Below are 20,764 nucleotides of genomic sequence, written 5' to 3'. Positions count from 1 at the left end.
TTAATTATACTACAAAATGTTGCATGGGGCATAGTTATACTAAAAAATATTCACTGTTTTTCTGAAATTCAAATATTCAATATTTTTTCTGGCAATCCTATGAAGGAGTGACCAATATTTAAAATAAATGGCTTCTCTAGGAGGAAATCCTGAGACTGGGAAAAACAGAGGCCAGAATGAACAATGATTTTTTGAGGAGAGAAATGAAGGCAGTTTCTTTCATGCCAATTAAGCAATCATAGATGACCCTGTCAGAAATCCAAACTCATGACTAACATGGGACTGGAGACCAGGAGAAGCAGTTTAAAAGATTAAGAGCCAAAGAAGCAATTGTCACACACAGAGCCAGCCAACAGACAGAACAATCCCATCCAGGAAGGTAAGAGCATGGCCGTGTCCAAGAGAACAGGTTTTGGGGGATTCTGGTGGGCTCCTCCTCCCTCCCTTATTGCTTCACAGTGCTTGGCTAATAGCAAAATTTCTCCTCAATGTAAGTCTCCAGCTTCTGAGGGCTCATGAAGTCTCCTCCTAGATCCTGTTCCTAGACTGCCAAGAAGCAAAGCAGAGAACCAGGAAGAGCAGTTATTTAGGCTGCATCCTGCTTGTGATTCTGCTTGTGTATTCACTTGAAAGATTGCTTTTCTTGGTTTGGGATGAGGTACATTTGTTGTCCCTACACTGTTTGCAGAGGTTTACATAGATTTACAAAAACAATTTAATGCAGAATTGGGTGTCGTAGCTGTAATTTTGAACATAGGTCTCACCCCTACATCATTCACCTGAGATGATCAGTGAGTTCAACTATAATTTCTTTTTTACAACAAAGAATGAAAATTTACACAGAAAATGCCTCAATAGAAAGGGTTCGTGTGGCAAATGCCCCACTCTGTTCTTCCACTTCTCTCCTATTGTTTTAAACAGGCTCATTAATATAATTCTATTATCAGATCTTTGAAAATCATAAGAATAAGAGAGAAGAAAAATGCACAATGACAATGAGAGAAGAAAAATCGCTGTTGGTTTTCAACCAGTACTCTTTAATCATGACCTCTGCAGTTCATGAGCTTTTTGTCTATTTGTTTGTATTATGGTTTTAAACTTTGTATTATATATATTCCATATTATGTATATTCTGTGTATGATACCATACATACATATTTAAGCCCTATTCATGAAACTTGAATGAAGGAGAGCAGAAATTTATTTTAGCGGGAGAGAAACAAATAGGCGAAGTCAGGTTATGGGAGTCCTTATCTTGGTTTGGGCAGGGTGAACATGGACAAGCCCAGGCATTTCCTTTGTTAGAAGGTGGACTTGGAGGATGCTGTGCTCAGCTACATACTCATATGTGATCATAACCGTCTATTTGACCAAAGATTGACATCAAATTAATACCTTTGGAGATAAATAACTCCTTTTATTAACTCCTTTTAGTCTTCTGTCAGTGAAAGTAAGGAATGAATACAAATGCCTTTTGTGGAGGTGTGTGGATGACTAAGTTGTTAAGCATCCGACTCTTGATTTCAGCTCAGGTCATGATCTCAGGGTGGTGAGATGAAGCCTCACATGCAGCATGGAGCCTGCTTAAAATTCTCGCTCTCCCTCTCTCCTCTTACCTCTCTAAAAAAATAAAAAAATAATAAAAATAATAAAATGTCATCTTTAAAGAATGTATTTTGTTTCTCTACAAGCTTATGGTGTACAGTAAATTGATAGGAAATGAAGAGCATTCCTCCCCCCCAAATAATAACTCAATTTCAAAGTTTTTGCTTTTGTTTATAGTTTCTTCTTTGAACTCAATTTTCAGTTGGTGGAAGCAGTTAGAAACCTGAGCAATTTCCACTGGATATCAATGAAATAAGCAGGTACAAATTCTCTCATAGAGAGAAACCAGAGGGTCCCAGCTATCATTAATGTTCACCTGGAGAGAGTTTTTTGTAGATATTTATGGAATGCTGTGTGAGGATGTTCTGAATGTGTTAAATGATGCCTGTTTGACTCTGCTATTAGGTGTTCTGTGGCCTTATCCCACAAGATGCCAAGAGAAGAGGCTCACTTCATCCTTGGTTATCCCAAGAAGGGGCATAACCACTCCTACATCACAGCTGAAGAGTAAGTTCAAAATTGGATCCAGTGGGGTTTCCAGTTTGCCATTTGCAGACAGCCTACTGATTTCCACAAGCATATGTCTGTCAGTAAATCTCTCTAGTGTTCATTTCTCCAGAGATTAAAAAACCCTGGCAATGAGGTGATGGGACCCCATGTCCTACAAGGGGCTCACTCAAGCTTTTCTGAGGCCATACAGGCTAGGAGATAGGAATGATAAGAAGTTGGATCTTGGCATTTTTGGGGGGTCTGTATTCTTGGTTATTTGGCTTTCACTGTAGGTTCCCAGCTGGAAAACATCTATCTGGGAGCAAGGTGACTCTTTCCTCAAGCCTTGTTCTGTCTCCTCCACTTGGGCTCCTATAGGTGGCCTGTGGATAGAACAAAGGTGAGTTGCCAAAGAGCTAGTAAGAATGATGGGCAGGTATGTGCAGCTGCACTCTGACCCCGCTTGTTATTTCTGCATCATAGTTTTATTCTAAGGAAAGGTGTTTAAAAGTATGAATTAATTTAAAATAAATATTTATAGGATTCAGCATTTCTAAGTGCTAAGCAATGTATAGTCAGTCTAAGATGCTATACTTATCTTTGAAAAAAATTTTACAGTGTAGTGGAGAATTAGGCTCAAGAGTAATTTTGGCAAGCGTAAGTGATGTAGTGGTAGGACAGGCTGCTGGGACACATTCTGCATGTACTAGAGTACACAAGAGTATGGTGCTCTAGATTGGGTTTCACCCTCTGAGTGAAGACTCCAACAGGACAAATAAGGTACCGGGTTTTTATTTGGACCATGTCTTAAGTGATCTAGTCAGAAATTCCTGCAAATTTGCTCTCCCTTGGGGAAGGAACTATTGAAAAATCTTTACTAGAGTGAACTAGCAGGGGCAAATAAGATGTGGAACTCATTAAAGGCACTGAGGAAGAGTTTAGGCTGGGAGCATTTCCTCAGAAGATGCCAGTGGGATTTTCTAACATCCCTGCATGGTCAGTTGGGAATGGGGAGATTTTCTGAAAAAATATCCCAAGAGTAAAAAATGTATTCTTCGGGGTATGTTTAGAGTACACATGATATTAAGTAGGATATTGTTTCAGTTTCTGTATGATGATTCAACAAACTGTATCTCTGTAAAACTTTAGTAAGAAGTGAGACGTCATGCGTCACTCATGGAGGTTTTGTAAAATGCAGTTTCCCAGGCATTTCTGCCGGAGAGGCTGATTTGGTAGGTCAAGAGGTGGGGCTCAGAGTTTGCACTTTAACATCCTCCTCAGGTGACTCTGCTGCAGGAGGCATTTGGTGATACTCTAGAGAGTCCTGCCCAGCTGCAAACTGCATTATTTTGGTGTGTCTGGCATATCCTGATGTTTTCTAATCTATCAATCACTGAGTGTGTGTGTGTGAATGCAATGTGACTGTGCATAAGGAACTGGAACAGAGCTCTGTCTGTGTTAGGATATCCAAGGGGATAACCACAGCCTTGGTGGGTGAAATTGGAGCACAAGCATGCCAGGAATTGAATCAGCTGCCTTCAGTCACAAGAGCCCACTGAATGCTCCTTGTGACAGCTTCATATCAGGAAAGGGGGATATGGCAGGAAAGGCACTGGTTGGGTATCTTAGGCCAGTCACTGTGAATTCTGGTTCTGCCACTTACCACTTGTGCATCATTGGGCATTTTACCAGTTTAAAATTATGGGGATACCCGCTGTGACATGAACATCGTATCTACCTCAGAGGATTACTGTGAGGATGAAATAAAAGCCTATATGTGGGGTGCTTGGCACAATGCTTGGCACAAATCAGTGCTCAATGAAGGACAGAGTAGCTGCTAAGGTGGTGGTGATGTTGATGAGTCTCAGCTTCATGATCCACAAAGTGGGTGGACTGACCTGCATAATTAGGTCAGAGTTTTTATCCAGCACTGTCACCCAACTGGTTTAGAGATGGACAGGATAGACTTGATGCCTCAGCTACCTTGAGAAGGAGGTGGTCAGGTAGTTGGTACAGGACAAAGATCTCTCCAGGAGAACCCTCAGCTATATTTTGATTCACCCTCAGCTGCTCAATCTCCTATATCACCCAGCTCTGCAGAACCCTTCTTTAGCAAGTCACAGCACTTTCCACTTTGATCATGTTGTGATGTAGAAAATCAGGCAGATGTTAGCTAATTGTTATACAGGGAAAGCACAGCTTTCAGACCTGTTTCCAGGGCCTTTGCAGTAACTAATCTTTCCCAGGGGCCACTGGACACAGGGCTCAAAAGGCTTGTTTAGATGCCCAGATTGCTCCTGCTGCTGGAGCAGAACAGTTTCAGTGATGCTACAACTTTGCTGTAGGTTCAGCCCAGACACTTCTCCCCATGATTGAATCCCAATGCTCTATCTTTTAATAATCCATGCCTGGTTAGTTGGGAGGTGCTTACCTAATATCTGCAATCTCTGACTTCAAATGTCAGCTGGGGTCTCTGACATGGCAGCCAAGCAGGCTGGAGAGATCAGGCCTCTTGTCTCAGCATCCCCAGAGTTCTATCTCTAGTTCCATTCTGAAATGTCTTTTCCAGATCACTTAGGTGATAACAGAGTAAGCAGCAAGGACTGACCCATCTGGTTTGGTCCTTGGTCATCCTGAACTGGATTCCTTGAGCAAGCAGAGGTCAGATAGGAGCTTGCCTAGCTGAATGTAAACATGAGTCAGATGTCCTGGGATACCCTAGCTGGGCTGGGCTATGGTATCCCCATGCAATAGGTTAGTCTTGGATATCTCTAAATCCTGCAAGCCCTACTTCCACCCCTTCAGTCAAGATGTGCCAGTTCTAACCCTCGGTGGCTGCTTTAAATGCTCTCTCCTTCTCTTCATTACCTTTTCTTTATCTCCAACCAAAACCTGCTGTGTGGAAAGTTGTGGATTTCCTCATTCTCACTAGAGTGTCAATACCCACAAGAGGTGAAAGTGACAGAGAATTAAGCAGTAGGACAAAGGAAGGATGGATTTTTAAAGATGGTATTTCAGATCTTCAGTTCCAATTGCAAATGGAAAAAAATAATGATGTTGGAACTAGCATCATGCCCCAAATCCACATATTTATACATAATTATTTTAAAGAAGATATTAAATGGCTCATTAATTTTGCAGATGTGGATTTGTAATCACTCATAATTCATTTGTTCATTTTTAAAAATATGTTTGGCCATCCATCCAACTGTCTATTCATCCATCTATCCATCTTCAAGAAATATTTTTTGAAACACCAGAGTGCCTGACATTTTCTATGCATTGAGGACACAAAGTGAAAACAAATCCCAAACCAAACAACTCATTTGGGAACTCCTTTCCTAGAAGAGACAGGTAGGCACACTGCCAATTACCACTGTAGGGCTGTTTATGAGAGAAGCCAGAATAGGTTGCCATCATCCTGGGAGGGGTGATGCTGAGTCTTTGAATGTGAATATATTAGTCATGGGCAAGGAGTGAGGGGATGAGTTTCAGGCAAAGAGGACACAAACACAAATGAAACAAACTCAAGTTCAAATCCTGGCTCCATCTTGTCCTACCTCTTTATAACCATCAGCAAAGCACTTAACCTCTGAATCTATATCCTCACCTGTGAAATGGGGATGATAAGTGGTGCCTACTTTACAGGGCTGTTGTGAGAATTAAATAATCTAATACATGTAAAATGTTCATCATAGCAATCTTAAGTTAATTTAAGTATCAATCCTTTTTGTGGACTGATAGTTGGGGGGAAATGCCCTGATAAAAAGAAAAGATAACTCAGTCTCTGTAAATACATTGTTCACATATGGGTTAGTTGCTCCTGCACCTCTTGTGCCTGGAACTGGGATGGTTAGGCCATGCCAGTTAGCACTACTTATGTGGGCACACATCGGAGAGGCTTCTAAAGAAGCTCCTGTCCCTCGAAACAGGTGCTGGAGGTTGGTGGGTGTTCAGTGTGGGGTCAGGTGGGGTGGGGGTGGGAAACTACTTGGGAAATGGAACATGTGGCTTTGGGATGGGAAAGCTCCTGTGAAGATTGAAGACTGATGCATGATTCATCACAATCTAGAACAAGGTTTCTGTACCCAGATGGATTTGTCTATCTCTTGGGCCAGGGCTGCAGGGATTGGAATCTTGACAGTGATCCTGGGAATTTTGCTGCTCATTGGCTGTTGGTATTGTAGAAGACGAAGTGGATACAGAAGCTTAAGGGTTAGTAAACTTTCTGCTGCTGGGATCCCTACAGATCCAGAACACCCTTGCCCTTCTTTCTCTGATTTTCTGGGGAGTAAGATAACATTCTTATGATCACCTTTAACTCTCATTTCTGGTTCTGACGAGTCTTTCTCTTCTTCTTGCAGCTTTTCCTTTGCTTTTCCCTAGATATGAACTCCAACAGAAACTTGGCCCACCTCTTTGGTTTCACTCAGAGCAAACTTAAATGCTGAGCACTGATAATTTGCGGAGCCCAGGGGTAGGGGTTCTGATCCTTTTGCACAGCAAACAGCAGCATGTGAGTTGCTCCAGGTCTTATCAATCATCCTGAGGATTCTCAGGGGTTCTGTTCCTCCATTTAGTGGCTGCTCATCTCACCTTGCTGCTTTACCCCTTTCCTCCCAGCTTCCCTGGGAGTTCCAAGTTCTTCTAACTCTGTTATACCAAACATTTAGCATAAGTAGGACCTATCCAGCCATCAGTACATTAAGTAAACCATCCACCCCTCAGCAGCACAAAGGACCACTGGGTTATTAACAAGGTCCATTCTCTTTTGATAGCCAATGTAGTTTTGACAGAATTTTTTCTTCTAAAAAAAAAAAAAGAATTTTTTCTTCTTTACCCATTTGAACAGGAAGCTAACAAATTACACAGTCTAGTCTTAGAGTAGCAGTGTCTTCCATAAATGGGAAACATCAACTGAGTTGCTAAACTGTAAGAACTACAAGTTTCACTTCAAAGCGGGGTAGCACCTTAGGTCTTAAGCATCCAGAGGCATTATCCATTGTGAGCAGTGGAATGAAAAAAGAATTGCAATTTCTCTCTCCCCTTCCCCCTCCTTCCTTTTCTCTCTCTCTCCCTCCCTCCCTCCAGCTTTCCCTCCCCCTCTTTCATTACACATCTGAAAACTGAGTTGATACATAATGGAATAAAAGTATCTTTACAAAAGATGTTGGAAAGTCCCATTCCTCACTCAGCAATTTAGGCAAAATGGTTGTGTGGTGGAGGGGAGGGTTGGTGTAGGTGGGGATTTGGAGTTTGGCAGTCTGAAGAGGAGTAGAGGAAGGTGAGAGCTCTAGCTTTGACTTCTTCTCCTTGTCAGGAAGTTTGGGCAGTCCTAAGTGTCCCTTTCCTAATGCCCATCTTGCCAGAGTGCCCCAAATACAAATCATGAAAGACATAGCAGGTTTGGGGGATGACACAGAAACTGAGCAGTAGCCCTTCAGTATACTGACATTTAGCAGAAAGGAGAATCGCAGAGTCTGAATAAGATTCCAAACCAAGTACCATAGGAAAGCTTTGGGCTAAGAGGTTAGAGATGGACCTTGTGCTCATATGATACCTCATTTGGGCTGTCCACAACAGATTAGGGAGGGACTTTGCCTTCTGACACAGAACTCCATTTGTGCCTCTAGCATGGAGTTAACATTGTCTTGTAATTGGTTATTTACTTTATGCTTCTTTTACTCCTTTTCTTCCCCCACATATGAACTGGGACCAGAGAATATTTCTTAGACATCTTTGTACCTCCAGTGCCTGGAATATAGCAACCACTCAATTATATGGCATCAGCATTTGGTCTCATTGTCACTGACTTGCTTGGTGACCTTAGATTTTAACTTCCCTGAGCCTCATTTGCTCTATTCTATACTAGGCACATGTGATGTGTCTTTATTCAATATATATTTTCTTCTATATTTTTATTTAATTCTGTGCTTGTGTACAAAAACACATAATAGTTTAGTCTTTTAAGGAATAAAAGCTCTACAAACTCAATGTGTTAGTACCCTAATTGTCAACAACTACTAGCTTGATGCTTCTGGACAAAAATACAATTTTTTTCACTTTCTGCTTCAACACTCTAATCTTAAATTTAATTAAGCTATAATAGGCAGTCTTTAATGTCATAAGCTCAGACACTATGGACATTTTGCTTAGTAAGGTTCAAGTTCAACCTACCATGTCTCCATTCCTCTAGGTCTAGATCAGTGATTTATAGAGTTTCTGGAATTTTTATGAGATGGAGCTGTGTTTAAATTCTCTGGTTCTCATGGCATCTAAAAATGCTGTCATTTATTTTTTAAAATTATATTAAAATCTCGTTTTGAGACTTAGTCTTGAAAAGCTGGGTTGGAATCCGTAGTTTAAGAAACTTAGGCAAAATTATGTACAATAGTGCACTGAATACTGCATTTAATTACATAATTACCTCCCTGCCTCTCTTTGGAGGTTTCCCCCCTTTCTTTCTTTCTTTTTTTCTTTAAATAGGCTACACACCCAACATGGCCCAGTCAATTAAGTGTCTGGCTCTTGTTCTCACCTCAGCTACTGATATCAGGGTCAAGAGTTCAAGCCCTCCATTGGACTTTGCACTGGGCATGGAGCCTACTTAAAAAATAACAATGGTAAGCCAAAGGACACAAATGACAATAAATGCAAATTTCAGACACCTGAGTTTTAAGCTTTGAAATGTTTATTTCCCCACTTTCTCTGAACGTAGAATGGTAGCAAGATTGGTTGGAATTAAGGTCTCCTAAAATGTCTCCACTGACTCACAATTCCCTTTAGCCCCGAAAAACATCTTTTGAAAGATTGCTTTTAGTAGCAACTTGCTTCTGCAGGAAGATGATTTGTAAGGGGATGAAAGTTGTTTTTTGCATTTACTAACTTTATCCTTTCACCTGGAGGTTTAAGACATAATGCTTTTTGATTCTTGGAGAAGAATTTTGAGGACCCCCTTGACAGCTCAGTTTATATTCATGTTTCACACTTGATCTTAGCCAAAAGGCCGAGAAGCGATATATATTCATGTTTCATATGTTGTGTTTCTCAATGGTCAGGGGCCCCTGCACTCATATCTGGAGCTCTTGCTAAAATGCAGATTCTAGGACCCTCTCTGAGGGTGAGACCCAAGAAGCTGCCTTTTAAAATGCATGCTAAAGTTTTAATGCAAATGCAAAGAACTAGCAGTGAGCTGAGTGAGTAGATCATACTCCTATCCCATGGAAAGTGAGAAATTTACAAAACAGAAAAACAACAGTGATAATTAAGGTAAAGGGAGAAAATGCATTGAATACTTTACCTGCAGTATATTGCTGGGACTTGGAAGAAAACAAACTTCGCGCATCCTTACGTCAAGACCAGGCCCTGTGTATATATCCTTCCAGTGTCTGCCTTTGGATCAGGTCATGATCCTGGGGTCCTGGGACCCAGTCCTGCATCAGGCTCCCCAAGGGGAGCCTGCTTCTCACTCTGCCTGTGTCTCTGTCTCTCTCTCTGTGTCTCTCATGAATAAATAAACTCTTTTACAAAAATAAACCTATTCTTAAAAAAAAAACACAAACCTATTCTTAAAAATAACTTCAGTTTTCTTCTCTTTTCTTACAGAACTCCATTCTTTTTTCTCACCCACTGACCTTCATGCATTCACATTTCAGGACAAAAGTATTCATGCTGGCACTCAAAGTACCTTAACAGGAAGATGTCCACATGAGGGTTTTGGTCACCAGCACAGCAAACTGCCTTTTCAAGAGAGTAATTGTGAACTTGTGGTAGGTTGAGATCCTGCATCTTGGTGTTTATTGTGTGGCTGCTTTTAATTCCAATGAATAAAATTATTTCAACTTAAGCAAGGGCAATGTGTATATATGTAATGCTATTGAACTCTACACTTAAAATGATTAAAATGGTAAATTTTATATTATCTGTATTTTACCATAATAAAAAATTAAACAATAACAAAGATAAAAAAAAAGATGGAAGCACAGAGATTTTCTTAAATTGTGTCCTGTTATAGCCAGATTTTCCAGGGTCCATGATGAGATCCCTTACATATGTAAGATCCAAAGAAAGAACTCAATTCTGGATATAGTATTTTTTTTTTTGTTTTATGTCTTTTTTTATGTCTTATTTGCCTTTTTCTGAATGTAGATATATATATATATATTTGTATTTTTTTATTGGACTTCCATTTGCCAACATATAGTGTAACACCCAGTATTCATCCTGTCAAGTGCCCCCCTCAGTGCCCATCACCCAATCACCCCATCACCCCGCTCACCTCCCTTTCCACCACCCCTTGTTCTTTTTCCAGAGTTAGGAGTCTCTCATGTTCTGTCACCCTCACTGATATTTCCCGCTCACTTTCTCCACTTTCCCCTTTATTCCCTTTCACTATTTTTTATATTCCCCAAGTGAATGAGACCATATAATGTTTGACCTTCTCCGATTGACTTACTTCATTCAGCATAATACCCTCCAGTTCTATCCATGTTGAAGCAAATGGTGGGTATTTGTAATTTCTAATGGCTGAGTAATATTCCATTGTATACATAGACCACATCTTCTTTATCCATTTGTCTTTCGATGGACACCAAGGCTCCTTCCACAGTTTGGCTATTGTGGACATTGCTGCTATAAACATTGGGGTGCAGGTGTCCCAGCGTTTCACTGCATCTGTATCTTTGGATGTAGATATATCTAAGGGAGGAGGAAAAAAACATCTGTTATTAATTGAATAAGCTGTGCAGTCTTAACAGAGTAGCCACTGGCCATATGTGGCTATTGAGCACTTGTAACATAGTAGTTTGAATTAAGATGTGCTGATACATACTGGATTTTAAAGACTTAGTCTGAGGAAAAGAATATAAATAATTCATTAATGATTTTTATATCAATTACATGTTGAAATGATAATATTTTGACATGTGGGATTAAATAAAATATATTATGAAGATTAATTTTACCTGTTTGTTTTTATTTTTGTAATATGGCTACTAGAAAATTTAAAACCAGATATATGGTATACTGTATTTTCTATTTCTATACTCTATACAGCACTGGTACAGATGCAGTATATTTTAATGGTTGAAAGAACAGACTCTGGAGCCAAATTACTGTGAAGTTGTGTGACCTTGGACAAATGACTTGACCTCAGTTTTCCAACCTGTAACATAAAAACAATGAAAATACTCCTAGAATTGTTGTAAACATTAAATGAAGGCCTAACACATTGTGCTGTACTGATAATAGCACTGGCCTTTAGACACAACTACAGAGATCTATATATATGGTATATATGTATATTAGTGGGTTTAAACAGTGTTCAAGAATTCACTATTTAGGGCTTGGGACTTGTCCTGACAAGAATAATGAAGATATAAATAAGTTTTTGAGATTTTGGAAAGGCCATTAGCTCTATTTTTCTCTACTCTTCCCCCTCCTGCTATTTCAACATACACACTTATGAAATTTAACAATGATTATCTTGTTGGGTGGGAATTAGATGCGAGCACTTACAAGGTTCAGTCCAGAGAAGTAGTATACATATGATGCTGACCACTAACTTCACCCCTCTTCCAGAAACCTCTGCACTGTTGCCAAGCCCATACTCTCCCTTTCTCATTTTCACAGGTTCCCAATGCACCACCTGCCTATGAGAAACTCTCTGCAGAACAGTCACCACCACCTTATTTGCCGTGAGAATGCCAAGAGGTGCTTAAATGATTTCCTTCACACTTCTGCTGGATTTTATTTTATTTTATTTTATTTTATTTTATTTTATTTTTTAAAATTTATTTATTTATTTATGATAGTCACAGAGAGAGAGGGAGAGGCAGAGACACAGGCAGAGGGAGAAGCAGGCTCCATGCACCGGGAGCCCGACGTGGGATTCGATCTCGGGTCTCCAGGATCGCGCCCTGGGCCAAAGGCAGGCGCCAAACCGCTGCGCCACCCAGGGATCCCTCTGCTGGATTTTAATGTGGATACCTGATGTTCTGCTTCAGAATACCATAGAAACAGTGTACATTATCTCTAATAATAAGCTTGCTGTTAAATTCTTAGTAGAGCAACTAGCAATACTAATTGAGGAAATGATAAGAAATATTAAAGTGGAAAAAATTTTGTCAACTAACGTTGTAATGCCTGATACAATTTATGCTAGTAGTAATTCTAATAAATCTATGGTGTTATTATCTGAATTTAAATTTAAATATGTGTTCTGGGACCATTCAATTTTTTTAGTTGAAATTTGGCTAATAACTAACAAACTACTATCCTGATTTTTGAAGAAGCAATCTTTTGACCAACATGAACTCTAACAGAATTGTTGCAGATGAGTCTGTGCCATGGAGTACTCACAAAGGATACCTCTATAGGTTTAAGACAAAGAGCTCGCGATGCCTGGGTGGCTCAGTAGTTGAGCATCTGCCTTCGGCTTAGGGCATGATCCCAGAATCCCAGGATTGAGTTCCACTTCTGGCTCCCTGCTGGGAGCCTGCTTCTCCCCCTCTCTACCTCTCTCTCTCTGTGTCTCCCATGAATAAATAAATTAAATCTTTAAACAAACAAACAAAAAACCAGAGTTGATTGACCTACCAAATTACAGTCAGATTCATCTGATCAGTAAAGTGTCAATAATGGCTCTTTGTGAATCAGTGGCATTTCTATACACTAACAATGAAACTGAAGAAAGGGAAATTAAGGAGTCAATCCCATTTACAATTGCACCCAAAAGCATAAGATACCTAGGAATAAACCTAACCAAAGAAGTAAAGGATCTATACCCTAAAAACTACAGAACACTCCTGAAAGGAATTGAGGAAGACACAAAGAGATGGAAAAATATTCCATGTTCATGGAGTGGAAGAATTAATACTGTGAAAATGTCAATGCTATGCAGGGCAATTTACACATTTAATGCAATTCCTATCAAAACACCTTGGACTTTCTTCAGAGAGTTGGAACAAATCATCTTAAGATTTGTATAGAATCAGAAAAGACCCCGAATAGCCAGGAGAATATTGAAAAAGAAAACCAGAGCTGGGGCATCACAATGTCGGATTTCTAGTTGTACTACAAAGCTGTGGTCATCAACACAGTATGGTACTGGCACAAAAACAGACACCTAGATCAATGGAACAGAATAGAGAACCCAGAAATGGGCCCTCAACTCTATGGTGAATTTATCTTTGACAAAGCAGAACACAATATCCACTGGAAAGAGGACAGTCTCTTCAATAAATGGTGCTGGGAAAATTGGACAGCCACGTGCAGAAGAATAAAACTAGACCATTCTCTTACACCCTACACAAAGATAAACTCAAAATGGATGAAAGACCTAAATGTGAGACAAGATTCCATCAAAATCCTAGAGGAGAACACAGGCAACAAACACCCTTTTTGAACTTGGCCACAGCAACTTCTTGCAAGATACATCTATGAAGGCAAGGGAAACAAAAGCAAAAATGAACTATTGGGACTTCATCAAGATAAAAAGCTTCTGCACAGCAAAATAAACAATCAACAAAACTAAAAGGCAACCTACAGAATGGGAGAAGGTATTTGCAAATGACATATCAGATACAAGGCTAGTGTCCAAGATCTATAAAGAACTTCTTAAACTCAACACTGGAGAAACAAACAATCCAGTCATGAAATGGGCAGAAGACATGAACAGAAATTTCACCAAAGAAGACATACACATGGCCAACAAGCACATGAGAAAATGCTCCACATCCCTTGCCATCAGGGAAATACAAATCAAAACCACAATGAGATACCACCTCAACCAGAGAGAATGGGGAAAATTAACAAGACAGGAAACCACCAGTGTTGAGAGGATGTGGAGAAAGGGAAGCCCTCTTGCACTGTTGGTGGGAAAGTGAACTGGTGCAGCCACTCTGGAAAACTGTGTGGAGGTTCCTCAAAGAGTTAAAAATAGAACTACCCTACAATCCAGTAATTGCATTGCTGGGGATTTACCCCAAAGATACAGATGCAGTGAAACGCCGGGACACCTGCACCCCAATGTTTCTAGCAGCAATGTCCACAATAGCCAAACTGTGGAAGGAGCCTCTGTGTCCATCAAAGATGAATGGATAAAGAAGATATTGTCTATGTATACAATGGAATATTACTCAGCCATTAGAAATGACAAATACCCACCATTTGCTTCGACGTGGATGGACCTGACCTGGAGGGTATTATGCTGAGTGAAATAAGTCAATCAGAAAAGGACAAATATTATATGGTCTCATTCATTTGGGGAATATAAGAATTAGTGAAAGGGAATAAAGGGAAAGGAGAGAAAATGAGTGGGAAATATTAGTGAGGGTGACAAAATATGAGAGACTCCTAACTCTGGGAAATGAACAAGGGTTGGTAGAAAGGGAGGTGGGCAGGGGGCTGGGGTGACTGGGTGATGGGCACTGAGGGAGACACCTGACAGGGTGACCTTGGGTGTTATGCTCTATGTTGGCAAATTGAACTTCAATTAAAAAAATATAAAGTTCTAAAAAATTTTTAAAAAGGCTCTTTATATTCTAAAATTCCATGATTCTACAATAACACATGGCAGAAATCCTGAATCTTAAGTAACATGTAATGCAGTTTTATTTACATTTCACTTCAAAGACTCAATGCTGGGCAGCCCGGGTGGCTCAGTGGTTTAGTGCTGCCTTCAGCCCAGGGCGTGATCCTGGAGATCCGGGATCGAGTCCCAGGTCAGGCATGGAGCCTGCTTCTCCCTCTCCCTCTGCCTGTGTCTCTGTGTCTCTCATGCATAAATAAAATCTTAAAAAAAAAAAAAGACTCAATGCTATCACAATTTATGACAAAATGTTTTTGCTAAACCAGAAGGTGGTATAAGGATTTAAATAAGATACTACAGTTTGGCTGATGTCTTGCTTTAAATGTTCCAATGGTAATTTAGCACCTTTATGCTGTCAAAGCCCTCTCAAAAAAAAAAAAAAAAAACCAAACCCCAAATACCCTCAAAAAACATATTTATGTATTCATGAAGGATCACAGATTCTGGAATGGTGTGGAATAGTGGAATGGTGCATAATAACTTAAAAATTTTTTTTGTTGACATCTACATATCATATATACTATTATTTATCTGATATTTATTCTTTCAGTCACTCATTTAAAATTTTTTTTTGGCTTACTAAATGGAGAATTGGTATCATTTTCCATAAGTAGAAGAGAACTACAAAAATGAAGATGACAAAAGTATTTTTATTTAAACCTAGAAGGATACCAATGTTTGCAGAGGCTATCAACCTGAGAACTGCTGTTTTTATTTAAGAGGGAGTTTAGTAAGAATCAAAGAGCTTTTAACATAATTAAAAGATTTGCAAGAGAAAGAAGTTATTTTCTTGCTATGTGACTCAGTGTTATTTAATGCCAAGTCAGTAAACTACCTAAAATCACCTTGTGTCATCGGAAACACCAGTGTAGCATAATTGCTTCATTTTCTACAAAAGACAAGATTGTACTGAAGAGAAAAAACACCGAATAAACATTTATAAACGTTGAAAAAAGTCATTGAACAAAATACTGAAATATGTTCCTACTGTTTCTGACTCTGTCCAGTTTTACCACTTAAAATAAGCTGTCTCTTTCCCTTTTCAAACAAATAAATGAATTCTAAACAAAGTAAACTTCAACAGACATTTGGCCAGCTGCTTTCCTCACCAAAAGTCCTAGTCTAAGCCTCAATCCTCCACGTCTTTAGAACATATGGCTTGGGTGCCTGGGTGGCTGCAGTCAATGTTTTCTCCTTATCCAAATGTACTAGACAAAGAATATCACTTATCACTCTCTATTTGTACAGTAAGCAAAGTTAGAGAGTTTTGTTTTATAGAGCCTGGCCTTGCCTCCTACTCCTGTTCTGTATTAGCTTTCAGATGGTGTTGTCTGATGTTTGAAACAAGTGTTTTCACTGGAGATTATGATATGGGCTTCTTGACTGTTTTTATAGTTAGAGCAGGCATGCTTTAAGGAGAAAAAAAAAGATCCATACCAAAGATTTTCTGCCTGGGGTTAAAGTAAGTGAAGAGACCAGACTCATTACACAAGCTAATGAAACTCTCAAGTCATCTCTACTGAAGACCAGTGCTCTGAAATCACAAACATTGAGTTTTGCAGCACTTAAAAATATCTGGACTGGTCCACCCAACACTTGAGAACATTGTAAACCTTTTCCAAAAAGAACAGAAGGGAGTCCCCTAAACTTTCATTTCATGGCTTAACTTTAAAGACAGACACAATTGCTCAAAGATGCAGCAAAATCCCTCAATCTCAAGTGACTGATGACAAAACATCTTAAGAGCATCTCAGAAAAACATCCCTTAGAACATCCCTCATGGCTGGCTGGGATAAAAACACTCATTTTTAAGAAAGCCTAAAGCTGCTATTCTAAGAAACTGCAATGGAAGAAAAAGTGTGGGGAACAGAAATCAATGCTTGACAGCTTGAAAACACAAATGAAAGAGGCTTTAAAATCTCTAAAGCCACACTAAAGACAAATTTGCTTGCTCTCTTTAGAGATTATGTGGATGATAGCAACTTGAAATTCAGACAAAGCGAAAATCAGAAAACTGCCAATTAGAAGTCGATTTGAAGAAATACATTGATGCTGTTTTTTCTTAATAAGGCTTGAAGGAGAAAAACAAGGACAACTTAAAAAGTTCAGTGAAGAAAAATGAATCAATCACTTATAATTCAAATGAGTGGTCTCCAAATGAACAAACATCTTTGCAGTCTAAAAACATTGTTTGAGATTGGGATTCAAAATTTCAGCTAAGACTTCAAATAATGCTTGAACTACATCAAAAACATGTAATGCATATCTGCAGAAAATCCAAGGAGAGAATTTACTGCTTAGAAATCTGGAAGAAACGTCCCAAAGTATATGAAGCCTTATACATCAGAATTATGACTCCTTCAGGAAGGTGGTCTTGAGAAAGAGCTGGAAAGAAGCACTTCCTTTTATTAGGGCTGGATTGTCTCCCATGAGAAAAGAGCTGCTTGGCTCAGAGAAAGCTTGCTAAGAAAGTAATCACAACCAACAAAAATTGGCTGAAGAAGTGTAAATTCCAGCTTTTCCCAAGTGGCCTCCCAGGTGTTCCAAATGCAGTCCTGGGCAGTAGCTAGAAAGTATCTGCAGGAGAGTCCTTGAATCATCCATCAGGTCCCCCAGGGAAGAGGAAGATAAAACTGTAAGGTCTTAGATGTCTGGGTCACCTGCAAATTTGATTCAGGTTTACAGTAGCACGGGATATTCATAGTGTAATATCTGTCTTTTCTCTAAAAATAGTTTAGAGCAATATCTTTTTAATTTAACTCTTTTTACTTAATTGATGCTATATTAGCTCAAATTGAAGTTTTTCTAGAATTATAATTCCTAAGATGGTGTTTTGCCAATCTAGAGGCTTTTACTAAAATTCTTCTGGAGATTAGACCATTTCATTTGATCTTTTAGAATTAGATCCAAGTAAGTATTGTACTCGGATGCCTGGGTGGCTCAGATGTTAAGCATATGCCTTCAGCTCAGGATGTGATCCGGGTCTGGGGATTGAGTCCTGCATTGTGGTCTGAGTGAGGAGCCTGCCTCTCCCCCTTGCATAGGTCTCTGCCATTTTCTGTGTCTCTCATGAATAAATAAATAAAATCTTTAAAAACGACAACAACGACAAAAACTACAATACTTATAGTTAGATTGAACTAAATAGTTTACTATTACTTAAGCCATAAATGAATTTTTATATAATCACAGAAAAATATTTAATCAATAAACACCATTTATATATGCTATTAATGGTTGGAGGAAATCTACAAAAACAACAATATTTACCTCAATGAACTTTGGGTTAAAAAACAGGAACCCACCCAAAACCAAAACCCCAAACAAAACAAAATCAACACTAGCCTCCAACTAAACCTATTAGTCTTATTATTAGTTTAGCATTAGATTCATAAATTAATTTAGGGCAGATAATACTTTATTGATGATATTCTTTGCTGTTTAACCATTTTTAAGATTTATGCAAATCTTTCCTTTAAAACAACAAAAATCCTTCCTCTATCCTTCAAAATCTTTTTTTTGTATATATATATTTTTTAAATGTAATGTTTTATGTTTTTTTTTTAATTTATTTATTTATGATAGTCACAGAGAGAGAGAGAGAGAGAGAGAGAGAGAGAGAGGCAGAGACATAGGCAGAGGGAGAAGCAGGCTCCATGCACCGGGAACCCGATATGGGACTCGATCCCGGGTCTCCAGTATCGCGCCCTGAGCCAAAGGCAGGCGCCAAACCGCTGCACCACCCAGGGATCCCTGTATATTTTTTATTAGAGTTCAATTTGCCAACATATACTGTAACACCCAGTGCTCATCCCAAGTGCCCCTCTCAATGCCCATCACTCAGTCATCGTATTACCTATTCAGTCCCTGTTTTTGTGGATTATTCCTTTGGGCTTCCTCTTTCTTTTACAGGGTCCCCTTAATATTTATTGTAGAACTGGTTTGGTGGTCACATATTCTTTCAGTTTCTGCCTATCTTGGAAGCTCTTTATCTCTCCTTCTATTCTGTATGAGAGCCTTGCTGGATAAAGTATTCTTGGCTGCATGTTCTTCTCATTTAGTACCCTGAATAGATCATGCCAGCCCTTCCTGGCGTGCCAGGTCTCTGAGGAGAGGTCTGCTGTTAATCTCATATTTCTCCCCATATAAGTTAGGGATCTCTTGTCTCCTGCCACTTTAAGGATGTTCTCTTTATATCTGTGAACTTTGCAAGTTTCACTATTAAATATTGAGGTGTTGAATGGTTTTTATTGATTTTGGAGGGGACCTCTCTGTCTCCTGGATCTGAATGCCTGTTTCCCTCCCCAAATTAGGGAAGTTCTCAACTATGATTTGTTCAAATATGCTTTCTAACCCTCAGGCCCTCTCAGAGTTTTGTGGAACCGCAATTATATGTAGATTCTTTCTTCTGAGGCTATCAATTATTTCCCTTAAGCATTCCTCATGGTCTTTTAATTGTTTTTCTCTTTTTTCCTCAGCTTCCTTCCTCACCATCAACTTGTCTTCTATGTCACTCACTATTTCTTCCTCCTCATTAACCCTTGTTGTTAGGACCTCCAGTTTGGATTGCATCTCATTTTAATTTTTAATTTCGGCCTGATTAGATCTAAATTCAGCAGTCATGAAGTATCTCGAATCCTTTATGCTTTTTTCCAGAGCCACCAGTAGCTTTATAATTGTGCTTCTGAATTGGCTTTGACATCGAATTGCAATCTGAATTCTGTAACTCTGTGGCAGAGAGTACTGTTTTTTATTCTTTTTTTTGTGTGTGTGTGGTGAGTTCTTCCTTCTAGTCTTTTTGCGCAGTGCAGAGTGGCTGTATGAGCAGGCTAAATCAAGAATATCAACCACGACCTAAGTAAATTTCACCCTAGATGTTTCTGACGAGGTAAGAGACCAGAAAATGGAATCAAAAATAACGAAATAAAACAAAAGGACCACTAACGTGAAAAACAAATTTTAAAACAAAGTAGTGAAACATAAAAGGCCAAGAATCCCAAAGAAGAAAAAAAGAAAAAAGAAGAGAAAAAAAGCAAAAGTAAAGAGAAAAAAAGAAAAAAGAAAAAAAGTAAAATGAGGAGAAAAACAAAAGGGGGACTGGGAGATGGTGTTGGTGAAGAAGTTGTAGTGGAGGGAGAATGTAGTCTACCTGAGGGGTCCTAGAGGGTGAACTTCCTGGTTCTGAGTTTGTTAAGTTCTGTGTGTTAGAAGATGCTCAGTCCCAATTTTATATAAACCAGCAATACTTGTAGAAAGCCCCAGCATTGACCATCAAAAGAAAAATGAGATAAAAGAGGGGGCAGAATGGGAATGAAGAGAGTTTATAATCTCACAGAATGTACCAGCACAGTATACCACTTGGTTCTGTGTGCAGGCTGGTCATGTTTTAGAAGGTATTAACTTCCACCGTTGTAGAACAAAATGAGGCAGAAAAAGCAAAAGACACAAAACAAAAAAACATATTTTGTATATCCCCCCAAATTAAATGGAGTATGTTGAAGTGAATCTAGAAGTGCAAAATATATCTAAGACCTGTAATTGTAGAAATATGAAATTCAAAAAGGAAGAAACTTAAAAATGAAGACGTGGAAAAATATTGTGGTTAAGGTGGGTAAAGAGAAAAAATATTGGAAACTTATAGTCTGATATAAAAACGAAGTGTACTGGAAAATGGGGGGGCGGGAAGGAGGGGTACCCTCTAGTTCTATGTACTATAAATCTCTCAACCTCACCTGGAGCTTTCCAGTGCTGCTGGGTCGAGAACTTGCTCTTCCCCCGTCCTTCCAGCTGGTCTTCTGGGGGAGGGGCCTGCTGTGCGGGTTCTCAGGTGTGTGCACCTGGGGAGATGCTCCGCCCCCTGCCGGTGCCGGGCTCAGTGGGAGCTGTTGACCCCGTGAGGCCCCTGTCCCCTGGCGGCCCCGCCTCTCCCAGGCGCAGGGTGACACCAGGAGGGACAACCCCACTGGCGGCGGCCCGGTCCCCAGCCCTGGAGTCAGCTCCCGCAGTACCGACCGCAGCTCCCTGTCCGCACTGGCCTGGATGCTCCGGGGGCGGGGGGCGCTGACCCGCACAGCTCGGGGG

At 39.6% G+C, this 20,764-nt stretch overlaps 2 protein-coding genes across 3 annotated transcripts in view; one reads left to right on the top strand and one right to left on the bottom strand.

Annotated features, from left to right (window-relative positions):
* Positions 1 to 332: 332 nt before the first annotated feature.
* Positions 333 to 12,293, top strand: MLANA (melan-A). 2 transcript variants are annotated; one of them, XM_055302099.1, is made up of 6 exons: positions 333 to 379; positions 2,011 to 2,112; positions 6,213 to 6,309; positions 9,750 to 9,863; positions 11,725 to 11,805; positions 11,907 to 12,293. In XM_055302099.1, the coding sequence occupies exons 2-5, from the start codon at positions 2,036 to 2,038 to the stop codon at positions 11,791 to 11,793; spliced, it is 357 nt and encodes a 118-aa protein (XP_055158074.1). In that variant the 5' UTR covers positions 333 to 379; positions 2,011 to 2,035; the 3' UTR covers positions 11,794 to 11,805; positions 11,907 to 12,293. The 2 variants fall into 2 exon arrangements, with proteins under 2 accessions (XP_055158074.1, XP_055158075.1); XM_055302100.1 differs by lacking the exon at positions 333 to 379 and adding an exon at positions 1,781 to 1,865.
* Positions 10,387 to 20,764, bottom strand: part of KIAA2026 (KIAA2026 ortholog) — a 131,024-nt gene continuing 120,646 nt past the window's right edge. Inside the window, exon 10 of the mRNA XM_055302098.1 lies at positions 10,387 to 10,791. Within this exon, the coding sequence (XP_055158073.1) occupies positions 10,493 to 10,791 (299 nt within the window). The 3' untranslated portion in view covers positions 10,387 to 10,492. The remainder of the gene's footprint in view (positions 10,792 to 20,764) is intronic.

Source organism: Nyctereutes procyonoides, unplaced genomic scaffold, assembly GCF_905146905.1.
Source record: "Nyctereutes procyonoides isolate TBG_1078 unplaced genomic scaffold, NYPRO_anot_genome, whole genome shotgun sequence".
Lineage (NCBI taxonomy): Eukaryota > Metazoa > Chordata > Mammalia > Carnivora > Canidae > Nyctereutes > Nyctereutes procyonoides.
This window is presented reverse-complemented; position numbering and strand designations above follow the sequence as displayed.

What these genes read in the sequence shown, in the direction of transcription:
- MLANA (XM_055302099.1), top strand. Translation starts at nt 2,036, where the DNA reads ATGCCAAGAGAAGAGGCTCACTTCATCCTTGGTTATCCCAAGAAGGGG. An exon ending in GTGGATACAGAAGCTTAAGG is followed by an intron (nt 6,310 to 9,749) that starts GTTAGTAAACTT and finishes TTCACATTTCAG; the next exon opens with GACAAAAGTATTCATGCTGG. An exon ending in AGAGTAATTGTGAACTTGTG is followed by an intron (nt 9,864 to 11,724) that starts GTAGGTTGAGAT and finishes TCATTTTCACAG; the next exon opens with GTTCCCAATGCACCACCTGC.